This window comes from Macrotis lagotis, chromosome 8 (genome assembly GCF_037893015.1).
Source record: "Macrotis lagotis isolate mMagLag1 chromosome 8, bilby.v1.9.chrom.fasta, whole genome shotgun sequence".
NCBI lineage: Eukaryota > Metazoa > Chordata > Mammalia > Peramelemorphia > Peramelidae > Macrotis > Macrotis lagotis.
Genome location: NC_133665.1, coordinates 107,302,026 through 107,317,196, shown reverse-complemented (window position 1 = coordinate 107,317,196; position 15,171 = coordinate 107,302,026). Strand labels below are relative to the sequence as shown.

The 15,171-nt window shown below is 43.3% G+C and overlaps 1 protein-coding gene across 3 annotated transcripts in view; it reads left to right on the top strand.

The window, feature by feature from the left end:
* The window catches only part of CACNA2D2 (calcium voltage-gated channel auxiliary subunit alpha2delta 2), a 417,883-nt gene that overhangs the window by 358,172 nt on the left and 44,540 nt on the right, over positions 1-15,171 (top strand). For all 3 annotated transcript variants that reach the window (XM_074198039.1, XM_074198038.1, XM_074198037.1), the window contains 2 exons: positions 5,135-5,179; positions 10,754-10,892. In XM_074198039.1, the coding sequence (XP_074054140.1) occupies positions 5,135-5,179; positions 10,754-10,892 (184 nt within the window). The remainder of the gene's footprint in view (positions 1-5,134; positions 5,180-10,753; positions 10,893-15,171) is intronic.

The following is a 15,171-nucleotide window of genomic DNA, read 5'->3' as shown; positions in this document are numbered from 1 at the left end:
GAGTTTAGCCCCACCTTCCTTGGTTTCCCTTAGCTTATTGAGAATCAGCCAGGTTTATTGATTAAGCAAGCAGAAAATGTGCACAAAGAGAGTAGTAGAGCGGGGAAGAATTAGGAAAGTGAATATTGGCTAGGGGTGTAGGAGCTAAGTGGGAGAAGAAATTGGGCATGGCAGGAGAGAGATAGTCTTGGCCTGCCCTATCCTCAATTTTCCCACATTTAAAAGTAACCAGAGGTTTTCCCAGATCATAAAATGTGGGAGGCAAGATCTGCCTATACCAAAATCCTGGAAGATAAGAGGGAAGAAGGGACCTAGGAATGGATCCCAAAAGAATCTTGAGACAAGCTCTGAAGTTCCAAAACTACTCAGAGATTAAAGGGGAAAGAATGTGCCATAAGTGATAGTTTTGGAACATGAATGCTGACTTCACTAAGAAAGGAGGAAGAGGGGGGCGGCTAGGTGGCATAGTGGATAAAGCACCGGCCCTGGAGTCAGGAGTACCTGGGTTCAAATCCAGTCTCAGACACTTAATAATTACCTAGCTGTGTGGCTTTGGGCAAGCCACTTAACCCCGTTTGCCTTGCAAAAAAAAAAAAACCTAAAAAAAAAAACAAGAAAGGAGGAAGAGGGCCAAGAAGGAGAAGGGAGGGGCACTATATATGCCAATAATACAATAGGTACCCCAGAGCAAATCATTTAGGGCTCTAGACCACTCTATAAATTTCAGAGAAAATGGCCAACATGCATTGGCAATGGTTCTCCTAATTTGAGGGTTCTCTCTGAAACGTTAAATCACAAGTCCAAGCTCTGTCCAGTCCCTCTGGACAACTGTATGTGTTTATATAAACACATGTTTATATAAACACAAGTGTATTATGGGAAGAGAGTGGGTTGGGTTACATGTGTGTGAAGGGTTGATTTTGGAGGAGCTGGGTTCCAAAGAGGGGATAGCCTTTCTTTTTTTTTTCCCTCTGGCTATAATGATGGGAACAGGGGAAGGATCTCCAGGAACTGTCCCTAAGCAACTTCTCTCCTACTCCTCTTAAGGGAGATGTGACTATCTCATCCAACATAGATAGGGCCAGGCTCCCCCAGTTCAGCCAGATCCCACTTTCCCACAATGCTTAATGTCCATTCCAAGGGAAATCCATTGCCTGAGGTGAGGAGGCAATGAAGGACAAAAATGGGGGAAGAATTCATCAGGCAAGTCTCAGGAAAGGTGGAAGGGAAGGAGCTCATGGCAGGGTCCAGTTCTGATCCTCCAGCAGACATTGATTTTTATTTTTTTCCCTAACAATATAAAAGTGCAAGGTCTAGGGCAGCTCCTAGCAGCACCAGGTGCCCACCAGCAGGATCATCACACTCACTCCTGATTAAAGGTCATTAAACATGAAATTAGTCCATTTGTGTTATGGGTCTCCTGGGGGCCTAGGTAATTATGGACTACAGATGGCTGGGAACCCAGACCTCAGTTCTGATCATACCAGGGATGGAGAACAGGGTGAAGTCAGGTCAGAAGAAACAAGAGGAGGATGCTGGCAGGAGTGATGATTGAGTTTCCTCCTCATTGCAAACCCATCAAGTTTCAAAACAAATCACAATTAATAAATACATTCCCATAATGACTGGACATTCAATAAGATATTGGAAGATATGGAGTCAATTCATCATTTCTCTCTCTCTCTCTCTTCATCCCTCCCTCTCTCCTTCTTATTCCCTCTTCCCCCTCTTTTCCCCCTCACTCCCCCGTTTTCTTTTCCTCTTCCCATTTCCCTCCTCCCCTTCTCTCTTTTCCTCCTCTTCTTCCTTTTTCATTCCCTCTTCCCCTCTCCTTTCCTTCTTCACTCTTTCCTTCTCTTTACCTCTTCCTCCTTCTCATTCCCTTCCTTTCCTTTTTTCCCTCCCTTCCTCCCTCCTTCTCCCTCTTCTCCCCCTCTCTGCACTGTCTCTGCCTCTATCTCTCTATGTCTCTCTTTCTGTCATCCTTTCCCTTCCTCTCTCTTTCACCCCATCCCCCCTCCACACTCCATTGTCTTTTCTTTCATCTCTACAATGAATTAAGAACCAGAGAGAGTATTTGTAGTCCATTTTTCTGGTTTGTGGCTCAGCTTGGGGGATAGGGACAACTTGGCAGGGATTCTACAGAATAGTGAGGGTGTCCTCCTGATGGGTATTTTGGAGCAGAGGTTGGGCACTAGGACATAGAAAATGGTGTTGGTCAAGGCTATAGTATACCAGATTGGCACAGTGGTTCCCTCAATCCTCAGTGTGGTTGGTGTCCTATCTTACCTCACAGTGGCATTGAGTCCAGTTGGCAGCAAGAAAGACTGGGTCATGAGCAGAACCAGAGAACCACCCTAACAGCAACATGAGGGTGATGATCAACATTAATGGACTTGCTCATTCCATAAGTGCAAAAGTCAGGGACAATTTTAGGGTATCTGTGATGGGAAATGCCACCTGTACCCAGAGAAAGAACTGTGGAAGTTTATTTTTTATTTTGTTAACATTTATATTTGTTTTCCAATTATATACATTAGTAATATCTACCTATCATTTTTTGTAAGGTTTTGCATTTTACAATTTTTCCCCCACCCTCCCCTCCCCCACCACAGAAGGTTGTCTAATAGCCTTTACATTGTTTCCGTGCTATATATTGATGTGAATTGAATGTGTTATAAGAGTAAACATAAGAGTAAACATGAACCCCCCTCCCTCCCCAAGAAAATGAAAAACCTCAAGAATAGAGAGAAAAAAATGTACTTCAGTCTGTGTTCAGATTCCAATGGCTCTGTCTCTGGGGTGAGTTGCTTACTTTATCATAACTCCACCAGAGAAGTTGTTTCAATATTTTTTGAACTGTGGAATAAACAGAGACAAAGACTACTACCTTCAATTTAAAAAAGGTTGTCTTATATACTACATAATTTTGTTATTTCTAATATTTTATTTTTTCCTCAAGGATATGATTTTTCTCTCAGTACATTCAATTTTGATCAATGTATAGCATGGAAACAATACTATACATTGCCTTCTGTGGGGGGGGGGGTGAAGGAAGGAAGGGAAGGTGGGGGGGAAATTGTAAAATTCAAAACCTTACCAAAAAATGATGGGTAGAAACTACTATTGTATATAATTGGAAAACAAATTAAAAAAAAAAAGAAAGCCACAACCATCATCACATTTAAGAAGCAACAATTCTATACAATGCATCAGGACCACAGTGACCTCCATGGACTACTTGGGGTCCTGATGCCATTCACAGAAGCTAATTTAAGTCCTCTAGAACTTCTGAAGAGGGAAGGCATTCTTTTTGTTTTGTTTTGTTTGTGGAGCAATAGAGTTAAGTGACTTACCCAAGGTCATACACCTAATAAGTGTTAAGTGTTTGAGACTAGATTTGAACTCAGGACTAGTGCTCTATTCACTGCCACCTAGCTGCCCCAAGGGAAGATATTCTTGAAAGCTGACCCCCCTCAGGACAGTCTCTGAGTTCATATCCTCCTCAGAGTCCCCAATCTCCCACCATTTAGCTGAGTAGAAGAATGCACCTTACTCTCATGATTATACATTTACTTGATCCCCATTTCCTAACCATCCCAGCCATTAGATTGTAAATGCTCTAAGAGGAGACACCTTGACTTGTTTTGGGAGTTGTTTTGCCTTTTCCACTTTATATCTCTAACACCTAGCACAATAAAAATGTCTGTCAACTGACTGACTAACAGGCCACCTGCCCTGGTTCCACAGGAGGTAGTTTGGGATCTGGAGATGAGAGAAGAGTAATGTTCAGGATTGGAGCCTAGAGCCAATTTAGAATCTTCCCTTTCTTGAAAACAACAGGGTTTATATATTTTGTGTCTTCCTACTCCCACCCCAGGTGACTCTGTCCCATCTATCTGTCCATGTGTCCTGGACATAGGTAACATATCTGTGATTTGTCCCTTAAGGACAGGGGTTAGAGGACCTGTGCTTCTGTTTCAGCTGATCCCAAGTTCGAAGCCTCTGGAAACAATATAGGCAAATTAATTGTCTTCCCTCCCCAAGATCCAGAGAGAAAGTTAGTAAATAAATGACTTTGGCATTATGTCTGACATCCTCCTCATCAGAAATTATAAAGCCTTCTTTTGGTGGGACCCTAGAGTTTAAAGTTCCTTATCTACCCCAATAAGAAACCTTTTAGGAGGTGGAGATCAGTTCTGGGCCCAAACTCCTAAGGATGAGACTGAAGTTGAAGGAGTAAAGCAGGGATTGTCGTGAAGCAGCTCCCACTGGGAGGCCAATGAATAAAAGATGAAAGTGGGCTTTACTAGAGTTTCAGGGGGAGGGGCGTGACAATGGCCCAAAGCCATCAGCTCCTCACTCTTCCCTTTAATTCTGTGCCCTTTAATTACCCCTCCTGATGGAATGTAAAATTTGATTACGACAGTGTTACCAGCACTTCCAATCACCGTTTCCTCTGCATTTCATCATCCCAGGTTTCTCTCTCTCTCTCTCTCTCTCTCTCTCTCTCTCTCTCTCTCTCTCTCTCTCTCTCTCCCTATCTCTTCCTCCCTCCCTCCCTCTCTGTTTTTTTTTCTCTCTCCCTCACTATCTCTTGGTCTCTCTATCATCTCCTTCCTCTTCCTCCTTCTTATTCTCCTCCTTCTCTTTCTACTCCCTTTTCTCCTTCTTATTCACTTTCTCCTTCTTTCTTCTCCCCCCTTCTCCTTCTTTCTCTCTTCCTATCCTTTTCTCTCTGATACACATACACACACACACACACACACATACAAAATATCAGATATTCTTAATGATAGTGATTATTTTCCTTCATTATTGAAGTGAACTAAAACAGCATCACTATGTTAAGAGACAAGTTACAGCATGTCTGACTGTGGTTGATCAGACCAGGTAAATTCTACCACAGACTGGGCAAAAATAGTCCATGAAAACACCTGGGGTGGGTTTTGTATAGCTAGGGAAAAGGACTCCTGATGACCTATAGAGCAGAGAGGGTCACCTTGGTGGGCCATGCTCTCCCAGGCTGTCAGAGCTGCTTCTGAGAGACTAAGATGCGGGGGGAGTGAAAACTTGGGAGACTAAAACATTTTTTACTGAGGACTGATGGGGCCATGTCTCTTTCCCCTTTCAGGAAGGAGATATCCAATACTATGACTCCAAAGCAGATGCTGAACTGGTGAGTATTTCTCTTCCCTGAATCACCCTGAAATCCAGTCTCCACCACCAAAGAAAAACCCCATTCCTTCCTGGTTCAGGACCCCATGCCCCAACACAACCCAGGAGAACACAGTTATCCATAGCAACGTCCCTTTATGCATTCCAGCTGCAGAATAAGCCTCTTTAGCATCCACTGTAGAAGAAGAAACAATACAGTCTGGTGGAAAGATCCCTGGCCCAAGAATCAGAAGACCCCAGTTTCCTTGACAGCTCTGCAACCAACTCACTATGTAATCTTGAGCAAATGTTTTCCCTCTCTTTAAGCCTCTATTTCTCCCCCTATAAAATGAGAGGGGTTGAACTAGACTGTTTATAGACCCTTGCACTCCTATGTCCTTGCAGCATCCTATGACTTTAGAATTCTTCTCAAAGCAACTTGAGAAGACTGTATGGGAGCTTTGCAAATAGAAGATTAAAAAGAAGCATAATTTGTAAATTATTCTTCCCAGCCCTGGGGGTAATCAGTCATGCAGTGAACTCATTCATAGGACAGAGAGGAAAGAATCAGAGCAGGTTTGTCCCCAAAATCTTCTGGTCAATCTGGGAAGGCTTCCTAGAAAAGGTGGAGGCTAGAAAAGGGAAGGGGGAAAGGAGAAAGGTCAGTTTTTCTATTTCTATTTGAATATTTCTGGGACATAAAGACTCAGGAGAGCATTGGTGAATATGGGGGAGGGGGCTGTTCTGTAAGTTAAGAATTGGGGAGGGGGCCAAGAAGGAGGCTGAGGGGCAGGGAGAAGAGTGGGTGGTCATAGAGCAGGTGTGCTTCCCCTTGGCTGAGCCTCCACTGCTCCCAGAGAAGTTACTAAAATTAAAGCTAGAATCTGAAATTCAAATGAGAAGGGAACCTTTAATTAGACACTGACTCTAATTCCTTACCCCCCCTCCCAGCAATGCCGTGCTGTAATTTTAGCAATCAGTGCATTAAATATAAACCAGGGAGCTTTCATTCTTCCTGATTCTTCTGGTCCCCCAGTCCACCCCAACCCCATCCTCCCACCCCTGGGGACACAAACCATAGCTTGCTAGCCTCATCAGCCTTGAATAAGCTCAACTGCCTTTCTGGGGCTTCAGGGTCCCTCTGTCCCGTTCCCCCACAGTCCCCCACACACACCATTTACATAGAGAAGAGTCAAGAGTCTGGGTTCTTGGACCTGGACCCTGACTTGTCCTCCTGGGGAGGGCATATGGTCAGCCCAAGGCCAGAGGGCAGCATGGAGGAGGCAGCCCCCAGTGCCATTCTCAGCTTGGCAACCATCCGACAATAAATAAAAACCACAGCTTATTTTCTTAATCTTTGCCAAAGGTAACTGTTTAGAGTTCTTTCTAGACCATTTATTTTTAAATTACCAGATAGAAGATGGGGGTTGGGAGGGGAAAAGAGGAAGAAAGGAGAAAGTTCTCCAGCTGATAGCTTATCTGCTAGTGAGATCCAAATGTCACATTCGCCTAAAAAGTTGGGAGATTAAAATTTGCAGTGCCCTTCATCCACCGCTGACATTTGAGGTGGTTTCTTCTCCCCCTCCCCAATCCCTCCCACTACCAACCATCAACACCCTCTCTGCATCTTCAGATTTCAACATCTTCAGTGAAAACTCAGAACCCATCACCTGCTATCTGGAGGCCAGATAGCTCCTCAAAGCCCATTTTTCTGGCTTTTGCTATCACCTGGGGATTTCAAGGACCCGCCAGGCCTGTATATGTGCTTATGGCTGTCTGGGTCTGCATGTATGTGCCTCTACCTGGGGACTATAACTGAAGAAAGGTTACTAGAGAAAGAGGTACCGGGGGGGGGGGGGGGGGGGGGGGGTGATACAGCAGTCCCCTAGGAATCAAGGACTGACCCACCACTCAAGCCCCCATTGTTCCATTCCACTCTCACTCCTCAGGCAGGTTTAATTCAAAACAAAAAGTATTTTTCCCTAAGCATCCATATAGCATGTAACCAATGCTATATTCACCTAAGCTGTGGCAGGATGGGGAAAGGTATCTCCTCCATCTCTAAGACAGAGCAGATAGTCACCCCCTTAGGGATCAAAGTTACATCTTGACCCTAACAGAAATGTCTGGCACTCAGAGCAAAAACAGAATCCCAACTTCCCAGACCCTCTCCCCTTCCATGTATACCTCTGTTTAGCAGAGTATACACTCCAACACTATGTGTCCTTGAGAAAGTCTCTAACCTTCTAAATAAAATCCTGAGAAACCAGACTGGAAAGGAATTTAAAAGGCATCTAATATAACTCTCTTTTCCATGTATGAGGAAACTGACCTTTGAGTCAGGAAGACTTGAGTTTTAATACTACCTCAGACATATGTTAGTTGTGTGATCCTGGTCAAGTTGCTTTAATAGATCATAGCCTCAGTTTCTTCACTTGTAAAATGATAATAATGCCTGTAGCCTTCATCTCACAGAGGTGTTGTGAAGACGGAATGAGATGACATATGAAAAATAAGTTACCAACCTTCAGGAATTATGTAAATGTCCATCATAATTCTCATTAATAATAATTATTAATAATCAACTTTTTCAAGTTCATACAAGTAATAAGGGCCAACTTCAGGATTCAAATTCAGTAACAATGACTCTAGATCCACCCCTCTTTCAGCTATACCATACTGTCTCCCTCTGGGCCTTAGTTTCCCAGTCTGTAAAATGAGGGGTAAAACCAGATAGATATGATTTATAGATGGAATGAACCTTCATCCATCCTAACTTTCATATAGTCCCTCTGGTTCTATAACCTGGGGTGCAGATCATGGAAAATGTTGAGTCACCCAGTCTAACTGGGACATGGAGTTTATTATAGGGAATAGTAGGAGATAAGGTTGAAAAGTGAGATAGGAAAGGCATAACTCTTCATGGGGAGAAGGGGGGAACCAAAGTGAAGAGTGGGCATGGGATAATTCCTGCAGATGCTATTAACTTCTCTAACAAGAACCAGTTTCATGCCCTGAGCCTCTCTGGCTGTTAGGGTGCTCTCCCTCTCTCTCCCCTATCTCTGTCTACCTGTGTCTCTTTGTCTTTATTTCTCCTCAATTCCCTTTTTTTCCTTAATTTGTCTCTCTCCATCCATGTCTCCTTCTGTTTCTGTTACACACCTGCACCAGTGATGAGTTGTCTTCACACGCGGACACGCAGACACACACATGCACACTTGCATGCACACTCACATGCACACTCATCACTGTGCACCAATTAGAACACTGGCTCCTGCCAGCTAAGCCAGGAGGCACAGGAGTGGGTGGCTGGCTCTGCAGTGCATGCCCGTGCCCATGAAACGCCATAATTGGCACCTGTCAGGGACAGGCGGCCGCTGTTTTTAGAAAGTCAACTGTAGCCTTTTTAGCCCTTCCCCCACCCCTGTGCCTGTTGGGAACTGCAACCCCTCTTCAGGCTGTGATACCTATAAATACCCACTGCCCATTCCCTCCCTCCCAGCCCAGCCCCCTAGGGCCAGATTGCCCTGGCAGCCCAGGTGTGCAGCCAAGCAATGACAAAGAGAATGAGTGGGACTGGAGCCCCTTTCCTTGGAGGTGGAGGTCAAAGCAAAAGGACCTGGGCCACAGTCTCTGGATTCTTGATCTTTCTAGACTGCTGGGTGATACTCTTTGTTGCCTGGGAAACCACAAAGGGGGAGGGGAGATGGAGGGGATTTGGGGAATGTGGAGCCAAGCAAGCTCAGCCTGAGTTTGCTGATCAGGCTGTGTAATTAAATGTCGCCTGCGTCCTTATTGACAGAGCACTAAGCCGATCTCCCTTTTAATTTGGTCTCTGATACTTGCCTTTTGCTGCTAATTGATTTTCAAGGATTTGGGGAGGTTGTTCTATTTTCTTTTCCTTTTTTTTTTTTTTTTTTTTTTACTGACTTGAAGATGCTCTCAGGATTTGATAAGGTACCAGTCAAGACATTCCAGCTGGAACCCCCTCCCCTCCCCTTGCCACATACACAAAAAAACCTCTGGCCAGGGGAGAGGAAAACGCCCTACAGAGGATGTAGCCAGTGTAGTACATGAACAGAATTATCTCTCAAAGATGTCCCAGTCCTCAAGGTGGCTCACAGGCCATCTTTAGCTTATCATTGGCCACCATGAGCCCCACTCCAAACCATTTATCAGATAGGGGTGGAGGCACAATACTGGGGAAGCATTAATAGACAGAAGGAGGGGCAGCTAGGTGGCGCAGTGGATAGGGCACTGGCCTTGGAGTCAGAAGTACCTGAGTTCAAATGTGACCTCAGACACTTAATAATTACCTAGCCATGTGGCCTTGGGCAAGCCACTTAACCCCATTGCCTTGTAAAAACTTAAAAAAAAAAAAAAATAGACAGAAGGATTAGTTCTCTTCTCCTTTCCTATTCCAACCACCCTCCTCTGGAACTGAGGTCAGTAGGAACGGAGGAGAAGGGGAGTTACAACCCTACTTGTGACAATAGAGGCAGCAATCCCTTCCCCAAGACAAGTCACAATTTTCTAATTCTGCATATCTCTTTCTCTTCATTTTTCCCTCAAGGAAAAAAACAGTTTCAAAGCTGACAGAAACCTTAAGGATCATTTTCTCTAACTTATCATATAAAGTTTGGACACTTAGGTACCCCCCATCTATATGTCTATTTTTTATCTCTTTATCTCCTTTGTTTTCTTTGTCTATCTCTCTTATTTCTCTTAATAAATTCTGTCTTTCTCTTTGTTTCTATATTTCTGATTCTGTCTCTCTTTCTCCCTCTGTTTAATTCTCTCTCTTCCTATTCAGAACTATGGGTTTTAAAGTTAGAAGGGGAAATAGAAGTTATCAACATAAAGTTGGTTTCTGGGGTGGCTAGGTGATGTAGTGGATAAAGCACCAGCCCTGGAGTCAAGAGTACCTGGGTTCAAATCTGGTCTCAGACACTTACTAATTACCTAGCTGCGTGGCCTTGGGCAAGCCACTTAACCCCGTTAGCCTTGCAAAAAAAAAAAAAAAAAACAACTAAAAATAAATAAATAAAATAAAGTTGGTTTCTGTACAAACAGGAAACATTTAAGTTCCTTTTGCTAAAGTAGTTGGCTGCCTTGGTTATCAAGGTTATCAAATTCTTCCTTGGATCATAGTTATTTCTTTATATGTATTATTCCCTCCCCATCTCCCACCCCACCCCACCTCAATTAGATTGTAATCTCTTCAAAGGAGTGTTCATCTCTGTGTCCCCAGCACCAAGGACATGGTCCTGCCCAAAGTAGAAATGAATATTTATTGAATTGGGTTGTTGTTTGAGTCAGTCCACTCAACTCATATTCTAAATAATGAAACTAACAGGTTAAATGTTTTGCCTGAGGTCCACAGGTATTAAGTGGCTGAACTGGGATATGAATTCAAGACTTCTGTTATCTAAATTCAATGTTCTTTCTTTCTGTTGTACTAAGATGCCTCTTTTCTATTGCTTTATCTGTTCCTGTCTCTCTGTCTCACTCTCCTTAATATTCTTCTTCTCACCATCCCTGACCACTGTGTCTTTCTCTCTCTCTCTCTCTCTCTCTCTCTCTCTCTCTCTCTCAGGAGGACCCCGAGGGTGAGGACATTGAGAGGGAAAAGTCCAGTACCCTGCAGCTGGACTTCGTTGAGGACCCAAACTTTAAAAACAAGGTCAACTACTCCTATACGGCTGTCCAGATCCCCACGGACATCTACAAAGGCTGTGAGTGCTCCCTGCCTGTCCTAAACAGCCAGCCCCCCCGCCCCCCCCCACCAAGCCTCCAAATTTGTGTTATATTCAGGTTCCTAGATTAAAGATGAAAGGAACAATAGAGGTCACATAATCCAATTTCTTTATTTAACAGATAGAAAACTGAGGCACATAAAGGTAAATTGATTTGTTTAAGATCATACAGGTAACATGTAAATGAGCTAGGATTTAAATCCAAATCCTTTGTTTTTAGATCCAATTCTTTTTCCATTATGCCACTCTGCCTCCCAAGAAGCCTGGGTTCAGGACAATAAGGTCCTAAGTCCCAGAACACTCTGAGTCTACCACAGGGAGGGGAAAAGAAACTTACTCATCTACCAAGGCTATGCCTACTGAGAGCAAATCCACCCAAACCCTGCAGGATCCACACTGTTAGCATGAACCTGAATCTTGGATAAGAGCTCAAGATTCCTGCAAACCCTTCCACATGCCCTAAGCTCCCAGCCTCTCCTGGCCTGGAGACATTCACCTTGGGATCTGATGCTCAGCCAATGAGCTCAAACAATATAATAAACACAAAGAGCTTTGCAAACCTTAAAGAACTGGATAAATGCTATACTATTAATAGTTCTGTGTATACATTATTGGAAACAGCTGGGTGGTCCAGTGAATAGAGTGCTAGACCTGCAGAAGTCAGAAAGATTGAATTCAAATCTAGCCTCAGACATTTGTGTGACCCTGGACAAGTCACTTCACCCTGTTTAAGTTTCTTCTGTAAAATGAGCTGGAGAAGGAAGTGGTAAACCATTTCTTTGTCAAGAAAACACCAAAGGGGTGTCACAAAGAGTCTAGTAAGGCTGAAATACTGCACAGAATGACACAAACTCATGCATATAATCTCATAAATATACTCATTCTTCAAATTCATGCATATAGTAACCCATACATACATGATATCTCTTTCATAAACGAATATGGTCACCTAAATACACACTCACAATCATACATAGACTTACACACAGAGAAATGATCAGGCTAGTATGCACCCACACTAGCATTTTGTCCTGCTTTCACAAACATACATACACTTACATCCTCAAATATATGTGATTTAAGCACAATGCCAATACACAGTCTCCTATTGGTACCTCATTCTTCCCAGTAGGTTCACATATTCAGATATACAGACATACACATAGAGTTCCAGTAGATGGCTCTTTCCAAACTGTCTTCCTCCCCATGAGAGCCTTTCTACTCTAGCTTTAAAACTGCTCTTTTACTTGAGCTAGGGTTTGGCTAAAGATAACAAATTCCCAGTCTCCTGCTCTGAAGAAGTAATTGAGCTGTGATCTGTTACCCCGTGGTCCTGTAATTTATATTCTGAGTTTAGCTGCAAAGATATGGATCCCAAGAACTAGAAGCACAGGGATGAGAGAAAATTCTTCCTTGTGTATACCCCTGTCCAAGTCTATACTCCCTCTTGTTAGCTCCCTCCAAGAAGTGGTGTTAGGATTTGGGCACCTGGATCCTAGAGGGGGCTGGTGGGGTGGGGTGGGGGAGCAAAGGGCAACCTGAGAGGGAGTCTAGACAGAACATAAGAACTCCCCTGGGAGAAACTTGAGCTCCTGCTCTGATGTCTGATCTGTAAAAGAGAGAAATATAGATTTAAAAAAAAAAATCAAGGAGGGACAGAAGGAAGGAGGAAGGGATGGGGCTAAAAGAGAGAGAAGTTAGGATGAGGAAGAAGGAAAATAAAAAAGACAAAAAAAGGAGAGAGACTAAGTATGTGAATTGGGGGGGGGGGGATCATATTGTTGCCAGTTTGGACACTGGGGCAAAGGCAGCCAAGAAGAGAGAGAGAGAGAGAGAGAGAGAGAGAGAGAGGTATAGGCATTCCAGGCAATATGGAGCTTGGAAGCAGGGACACCTAGCTCCCCCAGGGAAAGATAAAGCTGAGTCATTTATCCCCTGGGTCCTGCCTCACCGTGGGCTGCGCCAGCAGAGGGGCACTATCTAAGGCAGCCACACTAATTAAAACATTGGCTGCCCCACCCTCCCCAGTCACCCCTCACTACCCACACAAATTACATTTGATAGTTTTTTTTTATTTACTGTGTCACTTGTAATTAAATCTGTAATCACTTGCCTGAGGTGGGGGTGGTCCCCCATTTCCTAATTCAGGGTGCCTATGTGTGGGTGTATGTGTTTGTACATTTAGGACCCGGTGAGGAGGCAGGAGGGGTAAAGAAGGAAGTCAGGCAGGAGTAGGAAGATCACAGTTGGCAAGCTTTGTAAGGTGGTGTGTGTATTTGTGTGTGTGTGTGTGTGTGTGTGTGTGTGTGTGTGTTCAAGGCTTTGAGTAGCATAAACCTACATGTGTCATTGTGTGAGATTTAGCATTGTAAGCATATACGTGTTTACAAGGATCTTTACCAGAGTCTTCAATGTTGTCTTATGTAGATGTATTGTTGTATGTCCAAATATATAGAGTGGAGAAAGGATAGTACTGGTATTGAGAGTATGTATGTGACAACCATCAGACATGAATGAGTAAAATCAAGTATTTAAAAATACTATTTAAGTTAAGAAAGAATATCAAAAATTACATCAAATGATAAAATACATAGGGACAGTACTGACTGTACTTACTATCTAGGGCAAAGTCCTTCTCTACTCTGTGTTTCAGTTTCCCCAACTATAAAATGAAAAGGTGAAGCTAGGCTAAGTGACTTTTAAGGTCCCAATGATCTATGAGGCTATGATGTAATGATATATGAAGTTAGTTAACTATTGATCACAGCTCTTTGACTGCTCTAAAGATTTAAACTTCTAGAGACTTGATTCTAAAGGAGACGATCAGAAAAGTACATACTAGGGGTGGCTAGGTGGCACAGTGGATAAAGCACCAGCCCTGGAGTCAGGAATACCTGGGTTCAAATCTGGTCTCAAACACTTAATAATTACCTAGCTATGTGGCCTTGGGCTAGCCACTTAACCCCATTTGCCTTGCAAAAAAACTAAAAAAAAAAAGTACATACTAGAGTGACTTGGTTTCTGTGCTCCCATGGACACTGTAGGGTAAAATTACATTAATGGTTCCCTATCCATGTGTGGTTGTGTAGAACTGATCCCAAAGACAAGGATAGTACTGATTTAAGGTTTTGTATTCAACTGGAAGATTCCATGAGCAAAGATGCTATGTGATCTGGATGTATGGGTGTGGGCTTATTCATGATGCAGTGTGATATTGTGGAAAGAGCATTAAATTTGGAGTAAAAAAAAAAACTCAGGTTCAAATCCTCACTCTGCTATCTACTGCCTGTATGATTCTGGGCAAATCACTACCCTCTCTGGGTCTCAGTTTCCCCCATCTCTAAAGTGTAAGGTTTGGACTGTAGAGCACTGTAATCCTATGACTAGGAGACTAAGTTTCCTTCATCTCTAAACCCGTGATCTTGGGTAAGTGTGTGGCCTTCTCCTGGTCCTGATGGACTGAGTGAAGAAACCAAACATGAGATCTGTTTAGCAGTAAAAGAATTCTGTATCTCAAATGTAGCACAATCTGCCTTTTGTGGGATTCATAGCTTAGACTATGAAAAGATCAGAATTTAGACTGAAATGAGGTTTAGGAGATGACCGTGCTCAGACTTAGTCTGAGACCAGAGAGTGAGATAAGTAAACAGATTTTCTCTCTTACTAACTACATGTCTAATACATGGATGGATTCGTATAAGCATCTGTGGTTGTAAGCATGTTTGCATGATGCAATGGAAAGAATCCTGGTCTTTGACTCAGAAAACCAAAATTGTAGCTCCAGTCACCCCCACAAACTCTCAGGGTAAGTCTTTTACCATTTCTGAACCTCAGTTTCTTCATTCATAAGAGTGGGATAGTAATCCCTTGTGTTGCTCTTCTCATGGAGAGGAGACATTAAAAGAATGGCTGGGATTGAACAGTGAACTCTCGTGTTATAGAAATATAAAATTATTCTTACCATGAACATCATTATTTGATGGTGCTTTTGAGGCTGTGGTAACACATGCATCAAGGATGTGTCAGTGGAGATGGTGTGGATGTGTGTGTGTGTGTGGTACTTGAACATGCATAGTTATAGGAGCCCATCTGAGAGCAAAGCAGATGTATATATGATCATATACCAATTTTGACTCATTTATGATCTGGGCTCCCCTAGCCTCAGCCATACCCCGGTTCAGCACCCCACTGAGCGACATGATCCTACTCACATCCCCTCCTCCCACCTCAATACTCCCAGCCCTGGCTGATTAATCAT